At 41.1% G+C, this 24,845-nt stretch overlaps 2 protein-coding genes across 5 annotated transcripts in view; one reads left to right on the top strand and one right to left on the bottom strand.

Annotated features, from left to right (window-relative positions):
• Positions 1-10,219, bottom strand: part of lamc3 (laminin, gamma 3) — an 86,616-nt gene extending 76,397 nt beyond the window's left edge. The window contains exon 1 of one of the 2 annotated variants that reach the window (XM_086096258.1): positions 10,038-10,219. In XM_086096258.1, the coding sequence (XP_085952384.1) occupies positions 10,038-10,080 (43 nt within the window). In that variant the 5' untranslated portion in view covers positions 10,081-10,219. Of the gene's footprint in view, positions 1-7,421; positions 8,000-10,037 lie in introns of those variants that run through there. The other variant, XM_086096257.1, reaches the window with a different exon arrangement.
• fibcd1b (fibrinogen C domain containing 1b) overlaps positions 9,586-24,845 on the top strand; it is a 151,363-nt gene continuing 136,103 nt past the window's right edge. For 2 of the 3 annotated variants that reach the window (XM_086096261.1, XM_086096259.1), the window contains exon 1: positions 9,586-9,743. The gene's annotated coding sequence lies outside the window, so the exon portion shown is untranslated. Of the gene's footprint in view, positions 9,744-17,765; positions 17,829-24,845 lie in introns of those variants that run through there. The other variant, XM_086096260.1, reaches the window with a different exon arrangement.

Raw genomic sequence — 24,845 nt, 5'->3', positions numbered from 1 at the left:
ACGAAATTATTTTTGTTTAGTTTTCGTTAATGAAATTAACACTATTACACACAAATCTATATATTTTTTTTAGATAATGTAGTAGTTGAGCCCTGGAGCAAAACAAAAGCAACCTGACTAAATTGCAACAGAGCAAACAAAAACACAAGACGGATCGGTTTATACATTTCCCATGGTTATGTGCAGCGTAAACACATCTTCTCTGCAGGACAGCCCGTGTTTCAAAATCTTTTTTCAGCCAAAGTATCCATCCATCCATCCATTTTCTGTACCGCTTGTCCTCACAAGGGTCGCGGGGTTGCTGGAGCCTATCCCAGCTGGCTTCGGGCAGTAGGCGGGGTACACCCTGTACTGGTTGCCAGCCAATCGCAGGGCACACAGTGACGAACAACCATACTCACAATCACACCTATGGACAATTTGGAGTGTCCAATTCACCTGCCATGCATGTTTTTGGAATGTGGGAGGAAACCGGAGTACCCGGAGAAAACCCACGCAAGCACAGGGAGAACATGCAAACTCCACCCAGGAAGGTCGAAGCCCGGACTTGTCAGCCAAAGTACTTTTCTTTAAATTTGACATCATGCAAGTTCTGTGCGGTTTAGATTTGTCTATTTCTCATGAGGTACATATGCCAGGTACGGTAAATACGGTAACTCTTCCGTCAAAGAAACTAAAAGTGGAGTCTACTCGCAAAGCTGATCGCCAGGTTGATTCTGTAACTATTTCATGTCGGTATTGTTTACAGGGAAAAGTGACCAAAAAAAAGGTGTAAAAATGACAACTTTTACAGGCAGCATGAAATGGGCTATTGTTGATTTAAGATGCCATCCACTTCTGGGCTCTCGAAACAAAACGAGGACACTTCAACTCCTCTCTGAGAGCGTTTCATTTGTTGCTCGTCATTTCCACTACCCCTTGGCCGCGGACTCTTCAAACACGCACGGTGCATTCAGCTGTTGCAAATCAAGCGGCCTCTAATGAAAGACATACCGTGCTTGTAATTGTGCCGTGTATTGTTTATGTATTGTCCTCTCACTTGCATCACTCCTCTATAGGGAAATTTGTCCTACATCATTAGACACAACGTCTCCCCGCACACTCGTGGGGGGGGGGGGGGGGGGGGGGACGACGCACTCCCCTCCCAGGTACTGCAAACGCTCTTGTTTTTGCAGCCGTCCGTAATGGTTTCTTCCCTCTCGGAGCCAAAAGATCGTTAAACTTTCATTTACTCTCTGCATGAGGTGACCGCAGCCCTGCCGGCATCGGGGCACAACTCATCACAGAGGCACAAGACGATGCCTGCCCCCCCCCCCCTTCCCCCATCCCCCGACAGCCAGCGGGGATGAAAGGCAAACTTGTATCTGCAAAGGATGTTTGTGTAATTTCGTGCATTCGATGTTTAATGAGTCGTGATTTTGAACGGGCGGTGAAGGCACCCCATTTTTGTGGTGGTGGGAACTCATTACAGCTCATAGGGTGTTGCTGTAGCTACAGTCGCTAATATGGAACACGCCGAGACGATCAATGGTTACCAATAAGGAAGGGAAGTGATGGAAAATTGCAACTGGTGCTGAAAATAAATGAATATTGACCTGAGCTACTGCAAGTATTGTGATTACTAAATCAAGATGTGGCATTTATTTAGTTTTTTTCCCCCTTCAGGTTAACCGGTTAACTGACTAGAACTTCACATTTAGAGGGTAAGCCTTAGCCATCTTGGGTAGCATCTTATTCAAAGTAAATAGCAGGGGTGAGCATTCCATCAGTACTGACGCCATGTTTTGCTGACGAATGATGAGAAAGGTTGAAAAAGTGATGGACTATTGTTGCATTCGAGGAAGATGGGAAGTCGGACTTTTCCGACTTCAAACCAAGACGTATGCACGGGAATGTCCCTTTGAAGTCGGAAATCCGAGTTGCGAAGTTGGACAAAAAAATACCCCGAATTCACAGACCGTTTTCAATCTGACGTCACTCGAAATTAGAATAAATGCACATAAGTTATCCCATATTTACTCCTATAGTATTGCAAAGCAAGACTCATGCTCTTGCAGCTGCAGAACAGGAACTTATCACAAGATAAGGACTGAAACAGTTTATTGTTGGAACGCCCTGTAAAAAAATAAAAAGAGAGGGCTCGGGAGAGTGTGCCTCAAGAGAGGGTCGGAGATTGTAACTGAGCATATCTCTGTTTGTTCTCCTCGCGAGTAAAATGTCTCTTGTCTTCCTTCCTTGTCTATTGTTTATTAAATGTTCTAGGTTGACTGAACCTGACACTCGATAATGGGGAATCCATAGAAACAAAGACCGTGAATGGCCAAATATAACTTCCACGATTATAAACATAATTATCTATTTATTTATTGAAACATTAATTTAGTTATTTTCGAAAAAGTTAATTTATGTAGCCCGACGAGATTGCGACCTTGTTAACCAGATTAACACACAATTTATTGGATTCAGCCATCTTTGTTGTTTACATTTTCCTCAAACGCTTTGAGGTCGGAACTGGGAGAATCCAAGTGGGATATGTCCGACTTCCCACTTTCCTTCAATAAACATGAGCACTGACGGATGTGGGTTTTCGTCCATCAGTGTGATAATCGTCCCCAAGCGTGTGAAGTACCAGGTACTAGGTAAGATTTCTGTGGATGTGGTGGCTGTGCTAATCTGTACATCCAACACCTTTCTCTGTGGTGTGTCACTTTACAGGGTCTTTAATGAAGGATCTGTGGACACCCCGCTAAGAGTTTTAAGTTAATCCGAAGAAGCTGCAGTACATGTCTGACCTGAGCTACCAGGAAATCTAAAGTCTGATCTCAATTAAAGTCAGCGCTAGGCCATCGAGAAATAATCCCTGAAAGATAATCGACTAGGCCTTTCGGGCTTCTTGGCAAATCCACTTGAGTGGCTCCTGTAGAGTCTCTCTATTAATCTAGATCTATCTGGCAGCTATTAAAGGGCAGTCTGGGAACATTTTGACCTTACAGTCACTCTCGTCCAGACTAAACTCTCAGAGAGTGGGCGTGGACTAAATATTTACAGACGCGTTTTTGCTCGAGTTCAACGTTTGATTATTGTTTTATATGTGAGCCAGGATGTTGGTGTTCTTTGACTGCGCCCAATGAGAACCAGCTGCACACTTCAAGGATGTGTTTCTTTTGGTGGGAAAAAAAGCCGACTGATTCTTAACCAGCATTTTTTCCCTTCTAAGCCCCCCCGCTGCTTCTTCCTCCCTCGTCTTATTTTGTTTGCCTCCAGACTCCCGCCGCCATGTGTGTCATCCTAGCTCTCCTCTGGGCGAGCGCATGTTTAGATTGGAGAAGCAAAAGACAACAAATGTGTCCAGACCTCCCCTGCTAACATCCAGATGGGTAACACAGCTTTCAAACGTTACACTTTTGAAGGGTTTTTAGTGACACACAAACAGTGGTGGGAAGATTATTTTTCTAATGAAAACAAGATGTAAATAAAGAGAGGTATTGTCAATTGGGTTATTCAACTAACCTAAAAAGAAGGGTGGAATTCAATTATTAATAACCCACAAAACAACCACATTTTGGGGTTTTGTGGGTTATTCATTTGGCCCAACCTTTGACCCAAAAAGTTGGGTCAAATGAAGAACCCACAAAATGACCCCCCAAAAAATGGGTCGATATGTGGGTTATTGATTTAATTTGACCCAACGTTTTGGGGCTAAATACCTCAAAAAATTTGATCTTTCATTTTTTACCCAATTCAAAACAACCCAAAATTGGGTAGATTTTGGGGGTTAATCATTTGACCCAACTTTATGGGCTAAATACCTAAAAAAGTGTGCTTGGTTCATTTTTGACCCAATTCAATTGGGTTATTCAACTAACCCACACAGTTGGGTCAAATGTATAACCCACAAAGTAACCCAAAAACGTGGTTGTTTTGTGGGTTATTAATACAGTAATTTAATTTGACCCAACTTTTTGAGTTAGTTGAATGACCAATTTCAATTCAATTGGGTTATTCAACTAACCCAAAAAGTTGGGTAATTGAATAACCCAAACTACCCAATTTTGGGTTGCTTTGTGGGTTGTTCATTTAACCCAACTTTTTGAGTTAGTTGAATAACCCAATTGAATTGGATCAAAATGAACGACCCTACAAAAAGTTGGGTCAAATTAAATCAATAACCCCCAAATCAACCAAAATTTTGGAGTTGTTTAATGGGGTTATTCATTTGTCCCAACTTCTGGGGTTAATTGAATAACCCAAAATGTTGTTTTTGACCCAATTTTGATTACATTTGACCCAACTGTTTTTAGAGCGCACCAAGTGCTAGTACTTATTCCTCACTATCTTGGTTGTGTCTCATGGCATTAAAGGCTGGGCTGTAAAGGAGAGACAGGTTTGTGAGGCAGAGCATCCATCAGAAATATCCTTTCAGCGGCAGCTGTGTCGGCGGCTGCGCCGGTGCTTTTCTCCGGTACAGGCAGCGCTCTTAAATTATAGACAACAAAGCCTCAACAACAGCTACCTGCTGCTGGAAACTTCTGGAAAAAAAAATCCACTAGCTGCCCTCTGAACACAAAATACAACAAGTCCTTGACATTTTCACCATCTATCAGCTTCACATCCATCCTTCGTGGCCCTTTGCAGCACATCTTGGTGACAAGGACTGACTGAGCAGATTTGTCCTGAAAAGAATTGATGCCCGGAGGAGTTTATTTACTCAACTGCAGATGAGTGACGGCTGTTTAGAATAAATATTAGCAGCATATTGAAATTTATGCTACGTATAAGTGGACTTAGAATAAAAATGTTGATTGTGCTGTAAGGCAGACTGGGCAGAGCAAGTAAGTGGCATAGCTCATGAGTGTTTATTAGCGAGGTAATTTTCAGGCGATGCTGTTTTGGTTAGCAACATGGCAGATTCTCCAGGAAAGATCATCGTCGCCATAGTCTCCACATTAATGCAAGATCGTATTTAATACTGCGTGAGGAATTCATTTAAAACACGCGCAATACTAAAATGGTAGGTGCTGCTGTTTTGCTTAGCAACCAAGCATATGATTTGTTTATCCCTGCAGTTCATAATGGCCAAAATTTGGGATGGGCGAGTATTGTGCAAATACCAGCCTTATTTTAAGGTATTGGTAATCGTGGCAGTGGCTGATATCCTTATTGGCCGCCCTCTTAGGAATTAGAAGAATAGAAAATTGCCATTCATTTCATTCAATTTTAAGGAAAATTCTACATAGGGATATATAGGCATTTCTGTCATTGTTTTTTTGGGGGGGTGAATTTTATGTACTAGTAGTATCTGTATTTGGTATCGGTATCTACGCAAAAGTTAATTACTCATACTGGTATCAGTCTGAAAAAAGTGGTAGCCAAAATGTCATATACCTACCAAAGGTTTCATTTCAATCTGATACTGATTGCATGTTTATACGACCCTTAGGCAGCAATTTAAAACATAACAAGGAAAATCCTGTTTTACATGTTCGCCCGCTTTGATTTCCGTCAACTCTCATCAGGTTGACGTCTAGATCTTAGTGCACTTTGTCCCTTGATCACAGACATGAACGCATTAATATTGCAAGCTGACACAAGAAAGGAGCAAAAGTTGCCCGACATCGCTCGCTCGCTATTTGGCCATGTCAAAAGAAACTCTGTGTCCTCCTTATTGACTTGAAATCCTCCCCAACAAAACTCTCCGACGAGGCCTCGGGGGACGGGGGGGGGTGGGAAGGGCGCTCCGTGCTCACAAACTCCGGCTTTAAGCCGTGTCCGTGTCAAAGTCTTTTTACGCGGACAGCGCTGAGCCGCGGCCCCGCGCTCTTTAGCACAGCTGTTCTACATAAAGCGCTTCCATGCCAGTGGACAGACGGGACAAGGAACGTGCAAAGACGCGTGTGCCCGAGTGCCGATGCGAAAATGGCACTGAAGCCAAAGCGTTGAAGCTAACGTGATTTTTTTGCCGTGAAATCCTAACACCAGAACCGCCACAAACCATCTGCATTCAATTATGTTGTTATTATTATTATTATTATCATTACCAGCGCGAGCATTCTTTCTATTCCTGGAGATGGCGAACGGACAGCACAACACAAGAAAGCGTATAAAAAGAGAACATAATCAAAGTTGACCAACAGTACTTTGCAAAAGTTTAAGCGGATCACAATGGCACACCCCACCCTCAAAAGTATCGCCTCAACTGAAAATGATGTCAAAGTGCCCTCGGGCTGACATTGCGAACGGCACATGACCGAACCTAAAAAACTCGGGAGCCGTGATGCTTGCCCAAGGACACTTTGATGTCAATTTCAGTCGAGAGTAGGTCGCAGCATCGTACACAAAGAGCTTTAAAGTGACAGCAACGTCCCAAAATCACCTTTTTTAAGCTTTTAGCCATGTCAAAATGCTAACTCCTCCCCATAAACATCACCAAAGTGGTGCTTTCCTCCATTCGCCTCTTTACGAGAAATTCTAGTATGTCATTCCGCTCTCCAAGCACCAGCCCCTCCCAACCTGAGCAAAGGAGCTGATGGAACTTTTTGACGTCATTACGTGCGGCCCCACCCCCGCACCGCCTCTGCGGACTAAACGCACGCCCACTTTCTCTGAGACCTCCATGGGATAGTAACAGTAAACATCCTGTCCAATTAAATTCAATCAACCAATTGTAATGCAAAAGTGCAATGACAATTGGCCGTCTTAAAATTCTATCAAGGGTTCTGGCTGACACTTGTGTAAGTAAAACTTTTTGCCTTGATGAGCCTAACTGAACGAATGGTGTTGTGGTTAGTGCAATCGCCTTGTAAGCAGCAGGTCTCTGGTTCGTGACCCACTCAGGGTCTTTTCCCCCCTCCCCTTCTTCTCTTTCTTCCCTCTTCTCCCCTCCTCCTTCACTACGATTTCTAGCGGCAAGGAGCCGTTTTGTTTCTAATGTTAATTGAAGAATTGAACATCCATCCAATTTCCACATGTAAAACAGCTACAACGGCTGGACGCAATGGTAGTTATTACAAAATCGGCCAGCAGGTGGCAGCAGAGTATAAGAGATCAACCGGGGCCATGTTGCAACAAGCTCTTTTTCCCACTGTTTTCAACAGGTTTATGAATAATGATGAATAATTATATTCTGCAAAACGGAAACAGACAGAAATATACTTTTTTTTTCCTGTTGAAAGAAGATACTCTAATCATTCTTTTGGTAGGTTCCATGGTTTTATAGCAATAGAACACAATATTTTGTGGGCCTTGCAAAATCAGTCAAAACCCAATTAAACAGCCGAGAGCGAAAGGGGCTGCTTCAGTGAAAATGGCTGGGAGAGAATGAGTTAACATGCATCAGTGCTGCTGTTTTGGTTAGCAAAATCATTCAAATAGCCATTTAACTGCACCCCATGAAGCAAAAGCAAAGACAAAAGAGCTCTTACCCAGATGGAGGGTGAGGTTGATGGAATTCGGGTGCTGGATACCGAAGTACATGGACTGACTCTGCCACCAGGTGGGCTCGTCGTTCCTATGGAAGTCGGTCAGCAGGGCGGCGCTGTAGCTAAAGCCCGGGACGGAAGCGTCGCAGCGGTGGCACGAGCGCGCCGCCGAGCCCATCTGCATGCAGAAGTCCTCGGGCGTGGATCCGCACTCGTTGGACACCACCACGCTCCGATTGAAGGCCACGTTCTCAAACTTGGGCAAGCAGCGGCTGGGGGCGGCCGTTTCCTCGTCGTAGCACGAGTCCATGGAGGCGCCGGCCGGGGGCCGGACGAGGGCCAGGAGATGAAACCACACGGCGAGACGGGCATCCATTTCGACGCGATGGCTTCAATCGCCAGCTTTCCACATCTACCCCAAAAAATATCTCTTACCAGACTACTTTGATGGGAAAGATGAAAACACGCAAAGAGCAGCCCCGCGGCCAAACTCATCCCAGCCCGCTCTATCCAGCCTCGACATGTGTTCCCCTTCTGTGAAGGTCCATGCAGGAACTCCTCTCAACGGAGGAGGGTCCGGGGACGGGGGCTCGTCAGTGGGCGGCGGCGGCCGTGGGGCGTCTACGGCAGACCAGGAGCATTCCTCCATCTGCTGGTGGAACGCTAGAAGCTTCAAAGGGTTCAGCATGATCGGTCTTCTTTCTTTTTCTTTTTTCTTTTAATCTAGAATGTTCAGGAGGCACGGTGGTGAGTGGTTACCACAATTGCCTCACAATTGTCAGGTTACGGGTTAGAATCCCGGCTCCGACCTTCTGGTGTGACAATTGTCCATAGGTGTTTGTGTAAATGTGCCGTGCGATTGGCTGGCAACTAGTCCTGGTCCAAAAGTCTCTATGGTTTTATTTTATGTAACTTACTTATTTACTTACTTATTAATTTATTTATTTACATATGAGATCTATTATGAGATTCAAAGGCTGTGATTAATTATCGCTAGCATTAGGAGAAATCCAATTGCCAACAAAATAGAAGACCAAAAATACGGCACATTTGTTCAATCATTAACATTGTATCGCCAAATAGAGCAAACCATTTACAACACGTCACATTGGTCAGTCATTTGTAAAAATTGTTTAATACTGTATAGTAAAATTGTCAAAACACACACACTGACCAATAGTATAGATTTGATAAATTATGAATATTAATTTTTTTTTTTTTTCTTCTTTTTTTTTCTTAAGAGCTCAGTATTGTTCATTGGGAAATGTCATCATCATTGCTCTTTTTTTTTTTAAATATATATATATATATATATATACACATATATACATACATATATACATATATACATACATACATACATACCCTTTTTTTTTTTTTTTTTTGTGTGTGTGGGTGAGTATGTGTGTGTGCGTGCGTGCGTGCGTGTGTTTGTTAGCTCACCAGAAAACCTATTAGAAAAAAAAATCTTATACCGTTCACCTAAATCGAACACCAGGAGACCCGAGGGGACCGAAGAAAACCAAGGAAGGTGAAATCCAGCACCGACCAGACACCCCCCACCAGAACTCCTCCCCAGCCCAAGAAACATCCAGACCCCAACAAATCCAAAAAACATAAAGTCAGGGAGGCCTCAAGAGACCAACGGAGAGACCGAGAAAAGGAAGGAAGGACAGACGAAGCCGCGTGAGATCCGAGACACCAGCCTCCACCGATTCAATAACCTGAGGAGGAAACAGATTGTGTCTGAGTTTCGGTAGAATATTAAATTTAACAAATTGTGACATAGTTTTGGCCTGCCAGCAGCATCGTGAACTTGTGATGTCTGTTTTTCATATGAATAAATTCATAAGGGGAAAAAAGCTCATCATTTTGGACTGTTATGTGTTGAATTTTGTGAGAGAGAGAGAGAGAGAGAGAGATAGATAGATAGATAGAGAGAGAGAGAGAGAGAGAGAGAGAGAGAGAGAGAGAGAGAGAGAGAGAGAGAAAGAGAGAAAGAGAGAAAGAGAGAAAGAGAGAAAGAGAGAGATGCTTTCCAGGTGCACTGGCAATACAGTACATGTAGCATTACTGCTAGCTAACTCGTTAGCTAAACATGCTAAGACAACATCTTGTTTGATATCAAATTAAAGCAACGTCAGGTGCTAGCTAGCAGAGCTAGCTGAGCAGAAAAAGTCAATAATGGCTGGATGAAACTTAAACAGGAAATGAATGAGAGAAAGACAGGAAGTGGCAGAAAAAAAGCTGGAGTAAAAGATAGCATTTTCTGGATGTGATGTGGTCCCCTGTGGTGTCTGCTAGGAAAACGTTTCAAGATACTAGGCAAGTGCTAAAGCTTCTTACAATACTTCCATGTGCTCACTAAACTCTTTTGGGCATGTCTGTTGCTGCTTTCGCAACTTCCTGTTTGTTAGCCATTTGGTCCCCAATCCACATTGTCCTCCATTTTCAAACACACATGCTCTCATCCTGCACTACATCCAATAAACAGTTTTGTTAATGAACTCAAGTGATTATAGCAGACATGGTTACAGTCTAGTTGTGTTAAGGCTTTTTTTTTTTTTATAATAATAATGGTGGTGGTGAGTTTTTAAGCATTTTCTTAGCATAGCCTACCTGTCGTTTTTGTTGTTGTACCTCTTCCCTGCTTGATGACCATTTTGTCTCCAAAGTTGATACTTCCTCCATTTTTATCACACTCTCATTCTGTCCACATGGCTATAGCAGAACTGATCAAACTCTGGTTGTGGCTTTAAAGCATTTTTTAAGCATAATTGTGGTAGTTGTAGGGCAGTAGGTTGTGCCTCTTTCCTGCTTGTCGGCCATTTTGTATGGTAATACACAACAAGAGACTTTCTTGCTATGCTACTTTACCACGTTTATGTTAGTGAAATTGAGCGATACATCTTTTTGTTGTTGATTACTTTACATTGTATTTATGGAATACAACAAGTGGACTACCAAATATAAAATGGAGTAGGAAGAAAATTAAAACAAACAAATTAATAAATAAATCACTTATTGCTAGTCAGTGTTACACATAGCCTGGCGATTCAATGGGGATTCACTGTAATGTTTTATTATTTATTGCAATTTTTTTTTATTGCGAAAATGGTGGTGGTGTAATATAATTTTCTTACTCTGCATGTTTAATTTTTACATGCAGTGATGTACTGACGATAGATTAAATTGTTTGTGTTTCTTCCACCCACTGATATAACACAATCTTTAAAAAAAAATGTTTTTTAATTATCTTCATAAGGTACCAATAAAAATACCAATACACTGAAAACAAAATACTAGTGTTGGTATCTGCGCTTGCAGAGATCAATGATGTGTTTGAATCATGCACAGATCTGTAAAAAAAAGAAAAGAACGAAATAACACAATTACGTTGAGCAAACAAAGACAGCCACGGCGGATCGGTGCGCTTGGAAAGGTGTACATTTATGATCCTTGGGGGGGATTTATGACAAAGTTTTGCTCATGCCGCCGTGTGATTGCCTTGATTTATTGAGGCTGTCTGCACTCAGGCTGGCACTTTGCAAAGAGGAGGAAAAAAAAAAAGAGCCGCATCAGTTAGCTGTCAATTTCTTCGCCGCTCTCCAGGCTTCACGGCTTTTTAACTGTGGCTCGGCACAACCCGATACAAACAGACGTTTGTTGCATATCGAATACGTTCCATACGTTTATTGCCCCCGGCGCCTGCAGGGACACGAAATAACTTGAGCTAGTTCAATACCACTTTTTTGAGACCGATACTAAAATCTTCAGTACTCACTGATACCAAGTGCCGATACCATTAGTACTTATGATACATACAATTTCCTAAAAAAAACGACAGATGATTTAAAAAAAATACATATATATCCCCAAATTTCCTTAAAATGGAATGAAATTAATGGCAATTATATATTTTTTATTTGCTCATAAAAGTAATTTTGCATAGAGCACCCAATAAAATTAATTAGAAAAAAATCCATAAGTAAGTTGAAACTTTCGATCCCCCCCACAAGAGCGGGGGACCGATATCGGTACTCCCCCATCCCTACTAATAATTACAAATGAAGAAAACCGCTACTGCTGCTAATTAATTGACTATTATTTAATATCAAATGAGTGTTTTGAATGGAATTTAATAAAATCATTCCTATTGTATTGATTTTATGCCTTTTTATATTTATTTATTTATTTATTTTCTGCCCAAATTTTGGGGGTTTGTTTTTAACCGTCTTAGTTTCCTTCGCCCTGTAAAATGTCCTTGAAAGGCGCTGATAAATGAAATTTATTATTATTATTATCGGTTGCAAATTACTTTGATTTGAGCAAAAATTTAACTAACAAGCGTTAAATGGTGGCAGCAAACAAGCAACCATTTGGCAGATAATAAAAATAAAAAAATTAAAAAGCTGGTCGAACTGTTTATTGACACTCTCTGTTGATATTTATTGTCGAACTAAACAGAATTGCACGTTGAGTAATTAAACTAACAACTCAGCTTTGCCTTGCGCTAGTTTAATGCTAACACACAATTCATAATGCCAACTCACCAAATTAGCATTAATGATAGATTAAATAACCTTTACACAACATATTTGAACAATTTTGAACGTTTTCCCTTCCTGTTATGTTTGTGTGGAGCATTTTATCTACTGAATACAAATGTTTATGCAACATGCCTGTGTCATGCTATCTAGCATGAGTGTGTTGATGCTTTATGATCCTCTGCATTTTGAGTGCTTTTAGGCGGCAATCGTTTTTTTTTGTTTTTTTGATGATACACTTTCAGACTTTTCCAATCCAAATTATTTTCCTCAATTCAAGCCAGATGAAAGCATACATCCAGTCGCTTGATCCATGTGTTATTTGTTTATCGGCAGTACTCTTCTTTCAACCGAGCGTGACGTCATTAGCAGGCACGGCCGCGCTCAATAACACTCCAGCCTACGTGTTCTTCCACGTAGGTGTTTTATGAGTAGGTGCCATCGAGTTCAGAACCAAAGCTAATGGATGAATGGTCACTCACTTTGTGTTGTTTTTTTCTGGGGGGAGAATAGCACTAATGGATGCCTCTTACACAGTACAGTAGCGCAGAAGGCGTGAAAAGAAAACCATCCGCCATACCAAATAATCCAAATTCGGAGCTCTGGTGTTTGTTCTGGTTTCATACATAAAACAGGGTTTTGTTGTTTCTTTTGCAGGGTTTTAACACGGAAATACTTTTAAGCCGTCTCATCGAGATGTGCCTTCCCATCGAGTGAAGAAGTGGGGTCGCATTATCTGTGAGCTTTGAAATATCTGGACCAGAAAAATCTAATCACAATTTAAAGCTTAAAAAATAAATCGGTATTTTATACTAATGACTACTAGAGCTGTCACGATCGAATATTTTTAGAATCGATTAATCTTATTTTTTTAATTGACCAATTAAAAAAAAAAATTCTGGGCGGTGTTTGAATGTGATTATCTTTTTTATGCTGTAATATCTGAATGAAAAAAATAAAATAAAAAATAATATCTTTAAAAAAGCACCAATATTGGCCAATTAATCGGGCCCTAATCGTGTCTGAATATTTCTCACAGATTTATTAGTGTGAAATTTAAGCTTTTTTACTTGAACAAGAAGCAATTTGCTATTGTATGAATGGCATCAGTTGGATCCACAGTTTAATGGCACCTTCTGCCATCTAGCAGAGGAACGTTTAGTTGTACATCGCTAGCATAGCTAGCTAACAACCCAAGCTAAATTTTTGCCAACAGTTGTGTTTTCTGTTCATAAAACTTTAAAACCATTTGTTAGGCGAACACAGGGCAAAATAATTGCATTTCATATTATCAGGCTTCTGAGTGGCGCTCATTTTGATGAATTATACCAATTAGTCCAAATTATTCTATCTAAACAAAAAGGTTAAGAGTTCCTCTAACTTAACACTTTTATACTCTCACAGCATATTTATGTACTTCAGACTGTGAAAGACAAATTTAGCATCCAAACACTGCAAACTACAAACCGTTGCGTTCAAGGAGAGGCGCTCGTGAATAATTTAGGTTCAAGATTTGGAAATCTTTATTGTGTACGTTATTGCATTTCTGTCAGCGGGCCTGCAATTTACATCACTCCTCCTATATTGATATTTTTAATACATGCTATCTCGATGCCTCCTCCAGTATGGTGTTTACTTTTCTGTATACCGCTAATGTATCATATATCACTGAACATTTCTTGGTCTAAATGCCTACTTAATCATATTTCATGTTTTATTTAATGTGCTAAACATTTAATAATCTAGCATATTTCCGTCATGTGTATACACCTTATGTACTTCAATCCAATGTCATCCATTAGCATCCTATGTATTATATTATAGAGGAGAGTATTGGATTTTAAAGCCCCTGATGTTAGATTGTATGTGTTTTATCCCTCTTTACATCTGCACCAATTGGGCCAAATGGGAGGAAGGGGGAAGTCAATAACCATGACACTTAGTGGAGTGCAATTAGCGTATCAAGAACCATCTTTAAAGCGAACGCTCGGAATGCGGCGTGCGGATTTTCCCAACTTCCCACACTAAAAACCGCCCCCATCCTGCTTTTCATGCACTTTGGTTTTTATAATGAGTCGGCTGTAGGTCTGAGAAAGACCGATTCAGCAATCACTCGGCATATTAATCCCCCCCCATTGTCTTCATTTAAATGCACCACACGGCCTGGCTTCTAGCGAGCCTCGCATGTGAATGTATTCAAACTGTCATTTTTGCGCTTTTTTAAATTTTTCGCTCGCCACCATTTGGACCCAAAGTGGCGGCGCCGTTCGGATAACGTTTGGCTCGATGAAAAGGTGTCAGGGCTGTTATTTTCTAAGCGTTTACAACAAACAGTCGCCCCCGTAACACCGCACTCCAACGCCGTCCCTCGCCCGTAATGCAGTTAATTAAGATAGGGGAAAGCAACGGGAAATTTGGGGGCACAAAGCGAGCCGCCTTATTGGCTGTCATCGAAACGAGGATGCCGCACTATGCCAGGAGCGTTTCTAAAACAATTATGCGGCCGGGCTCTCGGTGCAAACAATACCTTCAGGGCTGTCCTTTCATTTCTAAAACAAATGTGTTGTTTGTAGTCAAGGGCCTACGTGAGTCTTGGGGGGGGGGAAAAAAATTACAAAATAAAAACTCCTTGAGCTGCCCAGGAGGTGTTCCGGTCATTAGCAAAATAATAGGATCTTCTTAAACTGTCCTTACATTCCCCCAATGCAAAGCCTATACATGCAGTTTGACTACTTAGACCTGCAAATAAGTTTGGAACCACCAACTTTTTAAAATATTAAATGAAATAGGGTTTCAAGCCAGGGTTAGGGTGTCAAATTAGGGTTTGAAGCCAAGGTTGAGGTTTCATATTGGGGTTTCAAGTCAAGTTAGATTTTCAAATTATGTTTGAAGCCAAGGTTAAACTTTCAAATCAGGGAAGTCAAGTTAGATTTTCAAATGTGGGTTTAAATTAGGGTTTGAAGCCAAGGTCAGGGTTTTAAATTGGGGTTTCAAATTGAGTTAGGGTTAGAAATTGGGATTTGAAGCCAAGGTTGAAGTTTCAAATTAGGGAAGTCAAGTTAGATTTTAAACCAAGTTTGCGGTTTCAAAATAGGGTTTACATTCAGATAAGGTCTTCAAATTAGGGTTTGAAGCCAAAATTAGAGTTTCAATTTAGGGTTTTAAGACAAGGTTGGGGATTCAAATTAGTATTAGAAGCCAAGGTTAGGGTTTAAGATTTATGGTTTCAAGCCTGGTTTTCAGTATAAAAATATGTGTTTGAAGGGTATGGTTTCAAATTATGTTTATATATCGAGCCTCATTGGAGGCTGCACAATTCATACCCGAACCTGGGCTTCAGTCCTTAGTTTGGAGTTAGAAACCCTTACCGAGCTCAAAAGTCTAATCCTTGTTAGAAACCCAGAATCTGGCTTGAAACACCAGCTTCAAAACACTTTAGCCCAGATTTGAAACCCTAACCCTGGCTTCAAACCCAAATTTGAAATTAGGGTTGCAAACCAAGGTTAGGGTTTCAAATTAAGATTGCTCTTGAGTTTTATAATTATGTTGTTTCGTCCAAGGTTTCAAGCCTGGTTTAGGATTGGCAACCTGGGCTAGGTTTTCAAAATAGAGTTTCAAATGAGGGTTTCAAGGCTGGGTTAGGGTTCAAGCAAATAATAGGATTTCAAACCAGGATTAAGCTTTCAAATTTTGCAAGAGGAATGCTAAGTGAGGATAGAAGAAGAAGATTGTGTGGTTTTCACAGTCTTCTTTAAATAATTATATTTGTAGACTACTTGGAATTCCTTCAGCTGCACAACAAAGTGTCGATTATCTGCTAAGCGCTCGTGTCGCTAACACCTTTTGTGACAGATAAACGTGATCCCTTCTCTCCTTTTAAAAAGGACACCTTGTTCCCGTTGACGTCCGCCATTAATCATAGGATGCGGGCTTTTGTTTTTTACCCTTCCTGTCATCCTTCATATTCAATATTGCTTCAACTGAAAATATTTGGTATGAAGTGTGTGCAACGTATATTTACAATCCCTGCCCTCCTGGAGTGTGTTTTAAGCTTTTTAAGTGACACCCAGTTTGTAGTTGTCACAACAAGAATTACACACATTATACTGTATATTCAAATACAAGACATACTTTGTTTTTGAAACATGGCATGCGCTAATGCTAGCAGTCAATGTAAAATCCCGTTGACAGGCTAATAGAAAATTAACATCGAGTTCTGCGGGTGATTTTGCTTCAAACAACGAATATTCAAACACAAACGCTGTAGGAACACATACAGACAGGTAATATAACACCACTCGCATAATCGTCCTGTGAAAAACGATTTATATAAGTACATCGAAATCACAACTTTCTTTTTCTAGTCTTTGCCAGTGCTAATGCTAGCAGTCAATGTAGAATCCCATTGACAATCAATCATCAATCAAAAATAATCGTGACTATCATTTTTTACATAATCGTCCCAGCTGTTGTCATCGGGTTTTTTTTTTGGGGGGGGGGGGGAGGGGGTTGCCTTCAAGATTATTTTCCACGCGTACTATTATCAGGTAGGGATGTGACGATAACAGCAATATCGTGATATCTCAATATTAAAATTGCCACAATATCGTTGTTGTCATGCCACGATATTAACAGCAGCACATTTGTTAAAAAGACAAAGTTGTATTCCATTTGTGCAGTTCCAGCAACCTGTGGTGGTGAGTTTTATTAGTGCAGTTTCATTGTCATTGGTGGTGTTTTGGCCACCTGCGTTTAAGACCCACGCTAACGGCCAGATGAAGGGGAACGTAACGCATTTGAGATCCTCCACAAATTGACTCGATTCACAATGAGCATTGGCAAGTAAGGGCCTCAGTATTAAGTGTTATTAGTGATTGTAGGTCATTTATTTATGTCAATAGGATTTTTCTTTTTAACAATATAGTGAGTTTTTATAAATGAACTTTTTTTTACATTTCGCCACCTCCCACAATGATTGTATCGTGAGGTCCATATAGTGATAATTATTGTATCGTTACATCTCTAATTGTGACACTTAACAACTATGATTTTTTTTTTTTTGGAAAGTGGCATTCTCCCCCTTTAATTACAGAAAATGATTATGGTGAAAGGGTTGAGGCTGTCATTCCGGCGTCATCCTCTCAACCAAGCATCTACTTAAGTGACACTAAACCCGGAATGTAGAGGGGATTAAATCCGCAAATAAAAGCACTGACATGACCAGAATGTTCTTGGCCATAAATCTGAGTCCTAATAATGTTTTGAGAGTGAGTCGTATGGGATTATCACTGCGAGGAATTAGCGCCGTCCCTTTCCTATGCACTCAAGTATGCATGTTGGCTTCTAATGACATTTATAGTGCAATTTGTCAGCTAGCAGTTCCGCTTATTGCCCTCTCCAAAGACTTGGATCAAGCTATGATCACTCCCCAAGGCCAGTTTTCCCCGTCTTTTGCGATGTTTTATTCTATAGGAATAATGATGAGCTACGGCGGCTATGAAAAGTCTACACACCCCTGTTCAAGTGCCAGGTTTTTGTGATGTAAAAAAAAACGAGACCAAGATGAATCGTTTTCAAACTTTTTCCACTGTTAATGTGGTCAACAACGTATAACTCAAGGGAAAATGAAAGTTAAGTAAATATAAACAACTTATAATTAAATGGGAGTCAAAATGAACACATTTTCTCATGTGTTTGGGACATTTTGTCCTTGGTTTGGTGTACCGCCAAGAGTAGATAATGATTTCCTGTCATTATTATCGCAAACACAGCAGGAGCTGAGGATGCAAGGGGTCGGCGAAGCCAATTCACAATTTGAATCACCTCATCACTTGACCTGATTACCCTTCGTTATATAAAGCAGGTGAGCAGGAGGTTATTTTTCGATTAATTTTTCCAAGAAATGCGAAAATAAAAAGTGAATTTTGGCTATGGAAACAGGTTTTGCGAGTAAACGCTGACACGTCGCACGTTTTGACCGGATATTACGTCACACGTTCGTTTGTCGTCCCAAAGCAATGGCGGACAATGAAGTAAGGTATGTTTGTGGGGACGGCGAAACAGAAATCTTTTTGGAATTAACTAAAGAAGCAAATATTAATACAATTATAGATGGAAAACAGCAAAGAAATGCTTCAGTTTATGAAGAATTACAAAAGCAAACTCATTCGACCTCATTGCACGGCGCAGTCGCTTCCTGGTCTTATTTTTCTTTTAAATTACTGGTGGATCACTTTTCTATGGTTTATACTGCCACCTACAGCGGCGGAGTGCCTTCTCAATATTCGGAAAAGAAGAACAGACGAAAACGGGCTTAAGTCGCATTTCCGTTGTGCGCATTTTCAGTAAATTCACTTGTTGGATACTAATGTATATTCTAGAGGCGTAACAAAAAATGTGTAACGGAAAATCGTTTTATTTAATTCAAAAGATGCGATCAAACCAAATCCAATGGTTCCACTTTAATATATCAAGATACGTAGTGAATCGTCTTTTATTGGAGATATGACCGGTGCTTGAGTAAAATTGACGTACAAGACCAGAAGGTGCAGGGTTAGTAATGGATTAGATCTCTCAAAGTACACATGTATAATGATGAAGTATGTGGAGCCTACAAGACTGCGACGCACTGATACATATGCCGAGGCATGTACTGCCCTCTGGATGGGGAAGACGATCTAATAAGTTGGACTGCTGCATCGCTAATGATTCCAACCGCAGGAGCGGCAGGCTCGAGTACACGCTCTGATTCAAAGTTTCCGACCACCCGCTGCCGGAGTCCACGCCGATGACACGCCGCTCGGAGCTCTGCTTTGAAACGTCAGTCATTTAAAGGTTATGCATCAGAATATCCGTGTGCGAACGTCTTGGTAGGTCGCGTACGATGGGGCTAATGGTATGTTCCGCGGAATTGACGCGGTCGGCGACGTGGCGCATGCGGACCGAGGCGATAAGGTCACGCTTGCAAAGACATGCATAGTAGGTTTAACGCAAAGTCCTCATCTCATTGATCGCAGAACCGGGAGGGGCAGGAGGGCGAATGATAGCAAGCATGCGTCCAAAAGGCATAGAGTCACATTCATTAGGAGGAGAAGGAGAGCAGATGCGCACTGGAGTACTTCTTTACATAAATCAATACACCTGCTCCACTGCCTTTACCGGCTCGGAGAAAACAGGCCCGGGGATGGTTTAGGTCTCAATTCCAAACACGGGTTCTTCAAAGCCAGTTGTAGGTCGCTCACTCGGAACCGTTGGGAGTGCTTTTTTTCTTCACGACCTAATACAAGTCAATGACGTGTAAAGCAAACCGACGTCACGTCTGAGCTCAAGAGTGGAGGGAATATGCAAGAGCGTCTTTTTCTACGACTTTGAAATAAGCGTAAACATATCAATAATCAAAAGGGACATTTCGATTTATAATGTTTTATTACTGACAGTGTTAGACAGTGAGAGGCAGAGGTGCGCATCGGTGCGCCGGTTCGTCAGCTGTCGAGGAAAACCGTTCAATCTCGATTGATTTATTATAATTCTTTCTCTTTTTTCGTCGTCTTCTTCTTCTTCCTTTTTTTGCTGAGGAACTTTACATTTTTTGACCAGCAAGTATTTGGATGAATGCTTGTATGATTTTTTTCAAGTATTAATTGTAAATGAATTATAATGAAGTTATCAAAAATACAGACAAAATATTGTTGAAAATTGCTAAATAAGTAAATGCTATGAAAAAGGATGTTACTCTAATCCTTAAACAGCAGCAATATTTAAAGGAATACTTTACTTATTTAGCAATTTTCAACAATATTTTGTCTGTCATTTTGATAACGTAAAAAAACCCCAAACCAAACAAAACAAATATTTCATCTCCAATTACGTTTAAAACCGCATTTTGCCATGTGCTTTAGCGTGACAATGACATCACAGTTGCTCGGTGCTTAGGTACTCACGTTTTTAAAGATATTCATTGTACATGGAAAATAATGACGTTATCAAGTTAATTCCAGACAAAATATTACATTTCTACAGCTGAAAATCGCTAAATAATTGCTGTAGAGGACAGAAGCAAAAGAAAAGAAGACTGCGTGAATAAATTGAAGGGATAATTATTTATTCCAGTGCATATACTATTTGTGACATTTTTTGTTGGTGGTATGGTATGTCAGGATGGCTGGCTAAAAATCAAACAAACAAAGGGTGGTTGTCTCTTGTCTCTCACGGTCTCGTCTTCAAAACAAAGTGATGGTGGGAGGTGTGATCTTCATATGAGGTGTGAGTACGTTCAGCAGCTGCCGACTGAGATATTTGCCAGCGTTGAGGCATTACAAATCACAATGTCATTGGACTGTCGTGCCTTCCCCAGCGTATGCCAAAGATATGTTCAAAATAACCGTATTACAAACGCCCTCACTTTTTTTTTTTTTTTAAACAAGCAATCATTAAGTGGTGATTCCAGCAACTAATCTCTCCGAGCTGCGAACTTGATGAGTCAACTGATGGCCGAGTTCCGCCCCCTCACTCCGAGGCAGGGGAACAGAAGGCACTTGGCGTTCGACACGATATGAATCAGAGAGTAAAAAGCGCATTTGATTCAGGGCAGTTAAAAATAATCAGCAGTTCTTGCGGGACCTGCTTCATACAACCTCCCAGAGATGTTGCGTCATATTTGTTGCCACCGTTGCAACAAGCTAGTAAAGGCAGTTTTAAGGCACCCTTAAAACTGCCATGTCACAAATAACTCAATTTTAGTCAAATATTGGACCGACACGATACTTGGGTCAATTTGACTAAACATTGTTTTGTATCAAAACAGTTGTGTTTTATTGACCCAATTTTGTTTTGTATCAAAACAACCCTAAGTTGGGTCAAATTGACCCAATTTGTTTTGTAACAAAACAACCCTAAGTTGGGTCAAATTTACCCATTTTGTTGTGTAACATAACAACCCTAAGTTGGGTCAAATTTACCCATTTTGTTGTGTAACAGAACAACCCTAAGTTGGGTCAAATTAACCCAGTTTTGCTTTGTATCAAAACACCCCTAAATTGGGTCAAATTGCTCTCAGGCAAAATTTCTTCGCTTTTGCAAGTGCATGCTTCACATGTGGGTTTTAACAAAGACGCTGCTTGGAGCGGAATCAATGGTGGCGGCCCACCAGCCACCACCCTGGGGGTACTCCGCGAATCTACACCACCTCCCCCCACTGCCTCCGCTCGACACGCTCAGCCGATGGTGGCGTTGTGTGTAACTACAGTGGTGGTAATTGCGAGTCATTGAGATTCATTAGCCGGTTTCCTGCGACAATGGCACAAAATCCATACGCAACGGTCCCGTTTGCCGCCTTTCTTCACTAAATGACTTTGATGGATGAATATGTTGGGATTAAGTTCACACGCAGGCCTCCTCACCACTGTTCTCTTGCACACGTCCAATTTGATTAACGCTGTCGGCGGTGATTGCGACCCTCGGGTATACTCTGCTGCGATTTCAGAAGGTAAACGGCACACTTCTACCGGCGGGCTACGATTGTGTTGAATAACCAATGACACAGATGAGCGCCCCATCCTTTTAAAAAATTAATTAGTCTTGATTACAAAAGTCTGCGTTTTTTTTTTCTTCATGCAATCCAATTAAAAGGGCAGACGTGTGACTTTGATTTCCACCACAGTTTTCTGGAAAACGGAACCTCTGCAGTTGCACAATATGGCGAAACTTGCGCCTACGCTAGCAAAGCTACAGGAACCGTTATTCTGAATTCTCTAGTTACAGTAACTACAGATAAATAAACTGAAGTCAGTGTACCAATGTATGATATATAGAGCCGGGATTCATTCGCTTGTGCCTTTCACACAGGTTCCACAAACAGATATGTTTGAGTCATTTGGACCAGCAACTCAGGCGGTTGAATGCAAGATGGATAAAGATGAGAAAGAAAAGCTCAAACCGGTGAAAAATGTGGACAAAAGTGAGGCCGTGCGCACGCTCTGGAGCATACCTCTCTAATGGAAGATTTATTCTGAGATGCGCAATAACAAAGAGCCTAGCGGTAGTGCTCCTGATCCCAGGTTCACGGCGCCTTGCCACGTGTGGCTAACTCTGATAAATTGCTCTTTTTATTTGTGCCTCTCTGTTGTTTTGGGAGAAAGTCGAAGAGGGAGGAGTGAGGCGTTGGTTTTTCATCACCCCCGGAATAGGTATGTTAAAGAAAAGTGCGGGATGTGATAACAGCTCAAGATCTTACAATATGTATTCTTACAGACCCTTACGCTGGGCGCTATAAATGAATGCAATCCAACATCATGTCAAATATTTTTGAGCTGACTTCATGATCTGACCTAAGTCCACATTTATTATAAACCAGTGGTTCCCAATGAGAGATCATAAGGTGTGATGAAGATAATGAGTACGTCAGAAACAACCGTTTACATGTCCTTTGTGCTCAATTGGAATATCTCGTTTAGACCGCGATGCGCGAACAACGTAATTACGTAAATGACATTATTTCCGCTTTTAACTTGCTACGTTCAATCAAAAACTACATTTATGTCACTCACCACGCTGAATAAAGTAGTCGGTTTCTTCCTCGCTCCAGAAGTGTGGTCATGTTTGGTGGTTTACGTGCCAGAAGCACGGACTTATATACTTGTATAAATAGGCACAACCTGTGGCGTTTTTTCACCGTAGAGACACAAAATAATTGTGAAAACGCCGCGGAGAAATCAACGTATTCAAGTGAGGCTCCTTTGGCGAGATGGGATGGAGCTGCACATTCAAATCGTTACTACAAAAACCAAGACTCCTTGCGAATTACAATAAGTGTAGAAGAAGAAAAGACGAAGAAGAAAATAGAGAGCATGCCGACAGCGAAAAACAATGCGCCGTTCAATCGAGGTATTCCGAATGCGTTTATAGGTCGCTTAGAATTCAGGTTTTCAAAGGGGGTCTTATTCAAAGCATATTCAGGTTGTTGCACATGTTTACATAGCTTTACAAAGGCTGATTGCCTGCATGTAAACGTACTTTCCATCCAATTGTTTTGAATTTTTAAGCGAATCTTTGAAGCGAATTTACTAAATACGCAAATCGGACATGCGACTTATGCCCGTTTCCATCTGTTCTTCTTTTGCGAATATTGAGAGGTGACTCCGCCGCTGTAGGTGGCGGTATACGCCATAGAGATGTCATCCACCAGTAATTTAAAAAAAGAAAAAGAAGAACAGGAAGCGACTGCGCCGTGCGATGACGTCGTATGTTTGCTTTTGTAATTCTTGATCAACCGTAGTGTTTCTTTGCCGTTTTCCATCTAAAATAGCATTAATATTCGCTTCTTTAATTAATTCCAAAAAGATTTCTGTTTCGTCGTTCCCCCAAAACATACCTTACTTTATCGTCCAACATTGCTTTGGGACTACAAACGTACGTGTGACGGAATATCCGGTCAAAACGTGCGACGTGTATTTGGTCTTGCCAGCGTTTATTCGCAAAACCTGCTTCCATTTTTCGATACACGTCAAAATCCACCCCCTCTAAGCGTAAAAACTTTTTGGTGAATTTTGGGCCCTTTTCGAATTTCTAGCGTTTCCATTCAGTTTTATTTCCGCATTTCTTGAAAATTTGAATAAAAATGGGTGGATGGAAAGTTGGAAACCCAACTATTGATGCTCAACAACCGAACAATGGGTAAAGCTTTACCATTCCACTGAATTCCATGTCCACTGAACCGAGCTTTTACGGCTGTGTTCCAGCGCAGCCCTGGCTTTGCAAGAATGCCTGCTCTAAGAGTTCGGTAGTGCTCGTCGCAGGCCTTCTTCTATGTAATTTGCCAAGAACAGAAACTTGCCATGGATGGCATAAATTGCAGTCGGGCACAAAAAAACTTTTTGTCGGCAATTTTGCAAAGCTTCTCCAATGTCAACTGGCAAGAAATGGGCAAGGAAATGATATGTTTACAAAAAAACGCCAAGCCTAAGCTGTCAAATACTGATGGCCTCACGTCTGTCAGAATGATACCTGAACTGAAATAAAATCGAAAAAAGACCTGTATATACGCCACTCGCACGGTTGCAATAATACCGTGTATACTCAACGTTCTTTTTTTCCTCACTTCCCGGGGGAATAACGTGGAAAGGGTGGTTGTTATTAATCTATTGAACCGGCGTCTCCTCCTGAGCCTTCATCCGGCGGCATGTCCACTTGGCTGGGGCTATTTATGACGGCCAATATCTGCATGTAATTTATGCTCCTCTGACTGGAGCTGCCAATTTTATTTTCATTAGCAAACAAAATGAGCCGGAGCACGGCGGGGGGAGAGCTGTCACGCCGCAAATTGATTAGCGAAATGCAACACACCAAACAAGATTGCGCTATCGCAATCCCCCCTTTGTCCTATATGATACTCAGATGTCAGCTACACTTGTGTTTATGATGCCTGACAAATGTTTTGTCGCTGACTCTGATGTCATTTAGGAAAAGGGAGCTGCCCGGCATTCTTGGAGGGGAGGAAAATTGAATAGGACTGACAGTAATATTGACGGAATGCTGTCATTTGGATCTAATTGATAAAAGCCAAACTGTGGGCCACTTTAACGGAATACTACTCAGTCAGTCTCTGTAAAGTGAAAATAAATGTCTTCTAAAATTGACACATGTAGAGAGTAGTGTTAACAATCCTGCCCAATTTGAATGATTAAAAAAATGCCAAGTATACACAACTAGACATAAAAATTGTGAAAAATCAAGCCATCCCAGCTCTCAAACCCTGTGGACGTGTCAGCTGAAAAATGGATGCTACTTTTATCATTTTTAGTTATTGAAGTGGATTGAAGGGACCCAATAGTATTCTATTAACTCACTCAAACCCAAGAACGTATAAATACGTTTTTGGTGCTTT

This window comes from Leptonotus elevatus, chromosome 15 (genome assembly GCF_054856555.1).
Source record: "Leptonotus elevatus isolate MCC_2025b chromosome 15, RoL_Lele_1.0, whole genome shotgun sequence".
Taxonomy (NCBI): Eukaryota; Metazoa; Chordata; class Actinopteri; order Syngnathiformes; family Syngnathidae; genus Leptonotus; species Leptonotus elevatus.
This window is presented reverse-complemented; position numbering and strand designations above follow the sequence as displayed.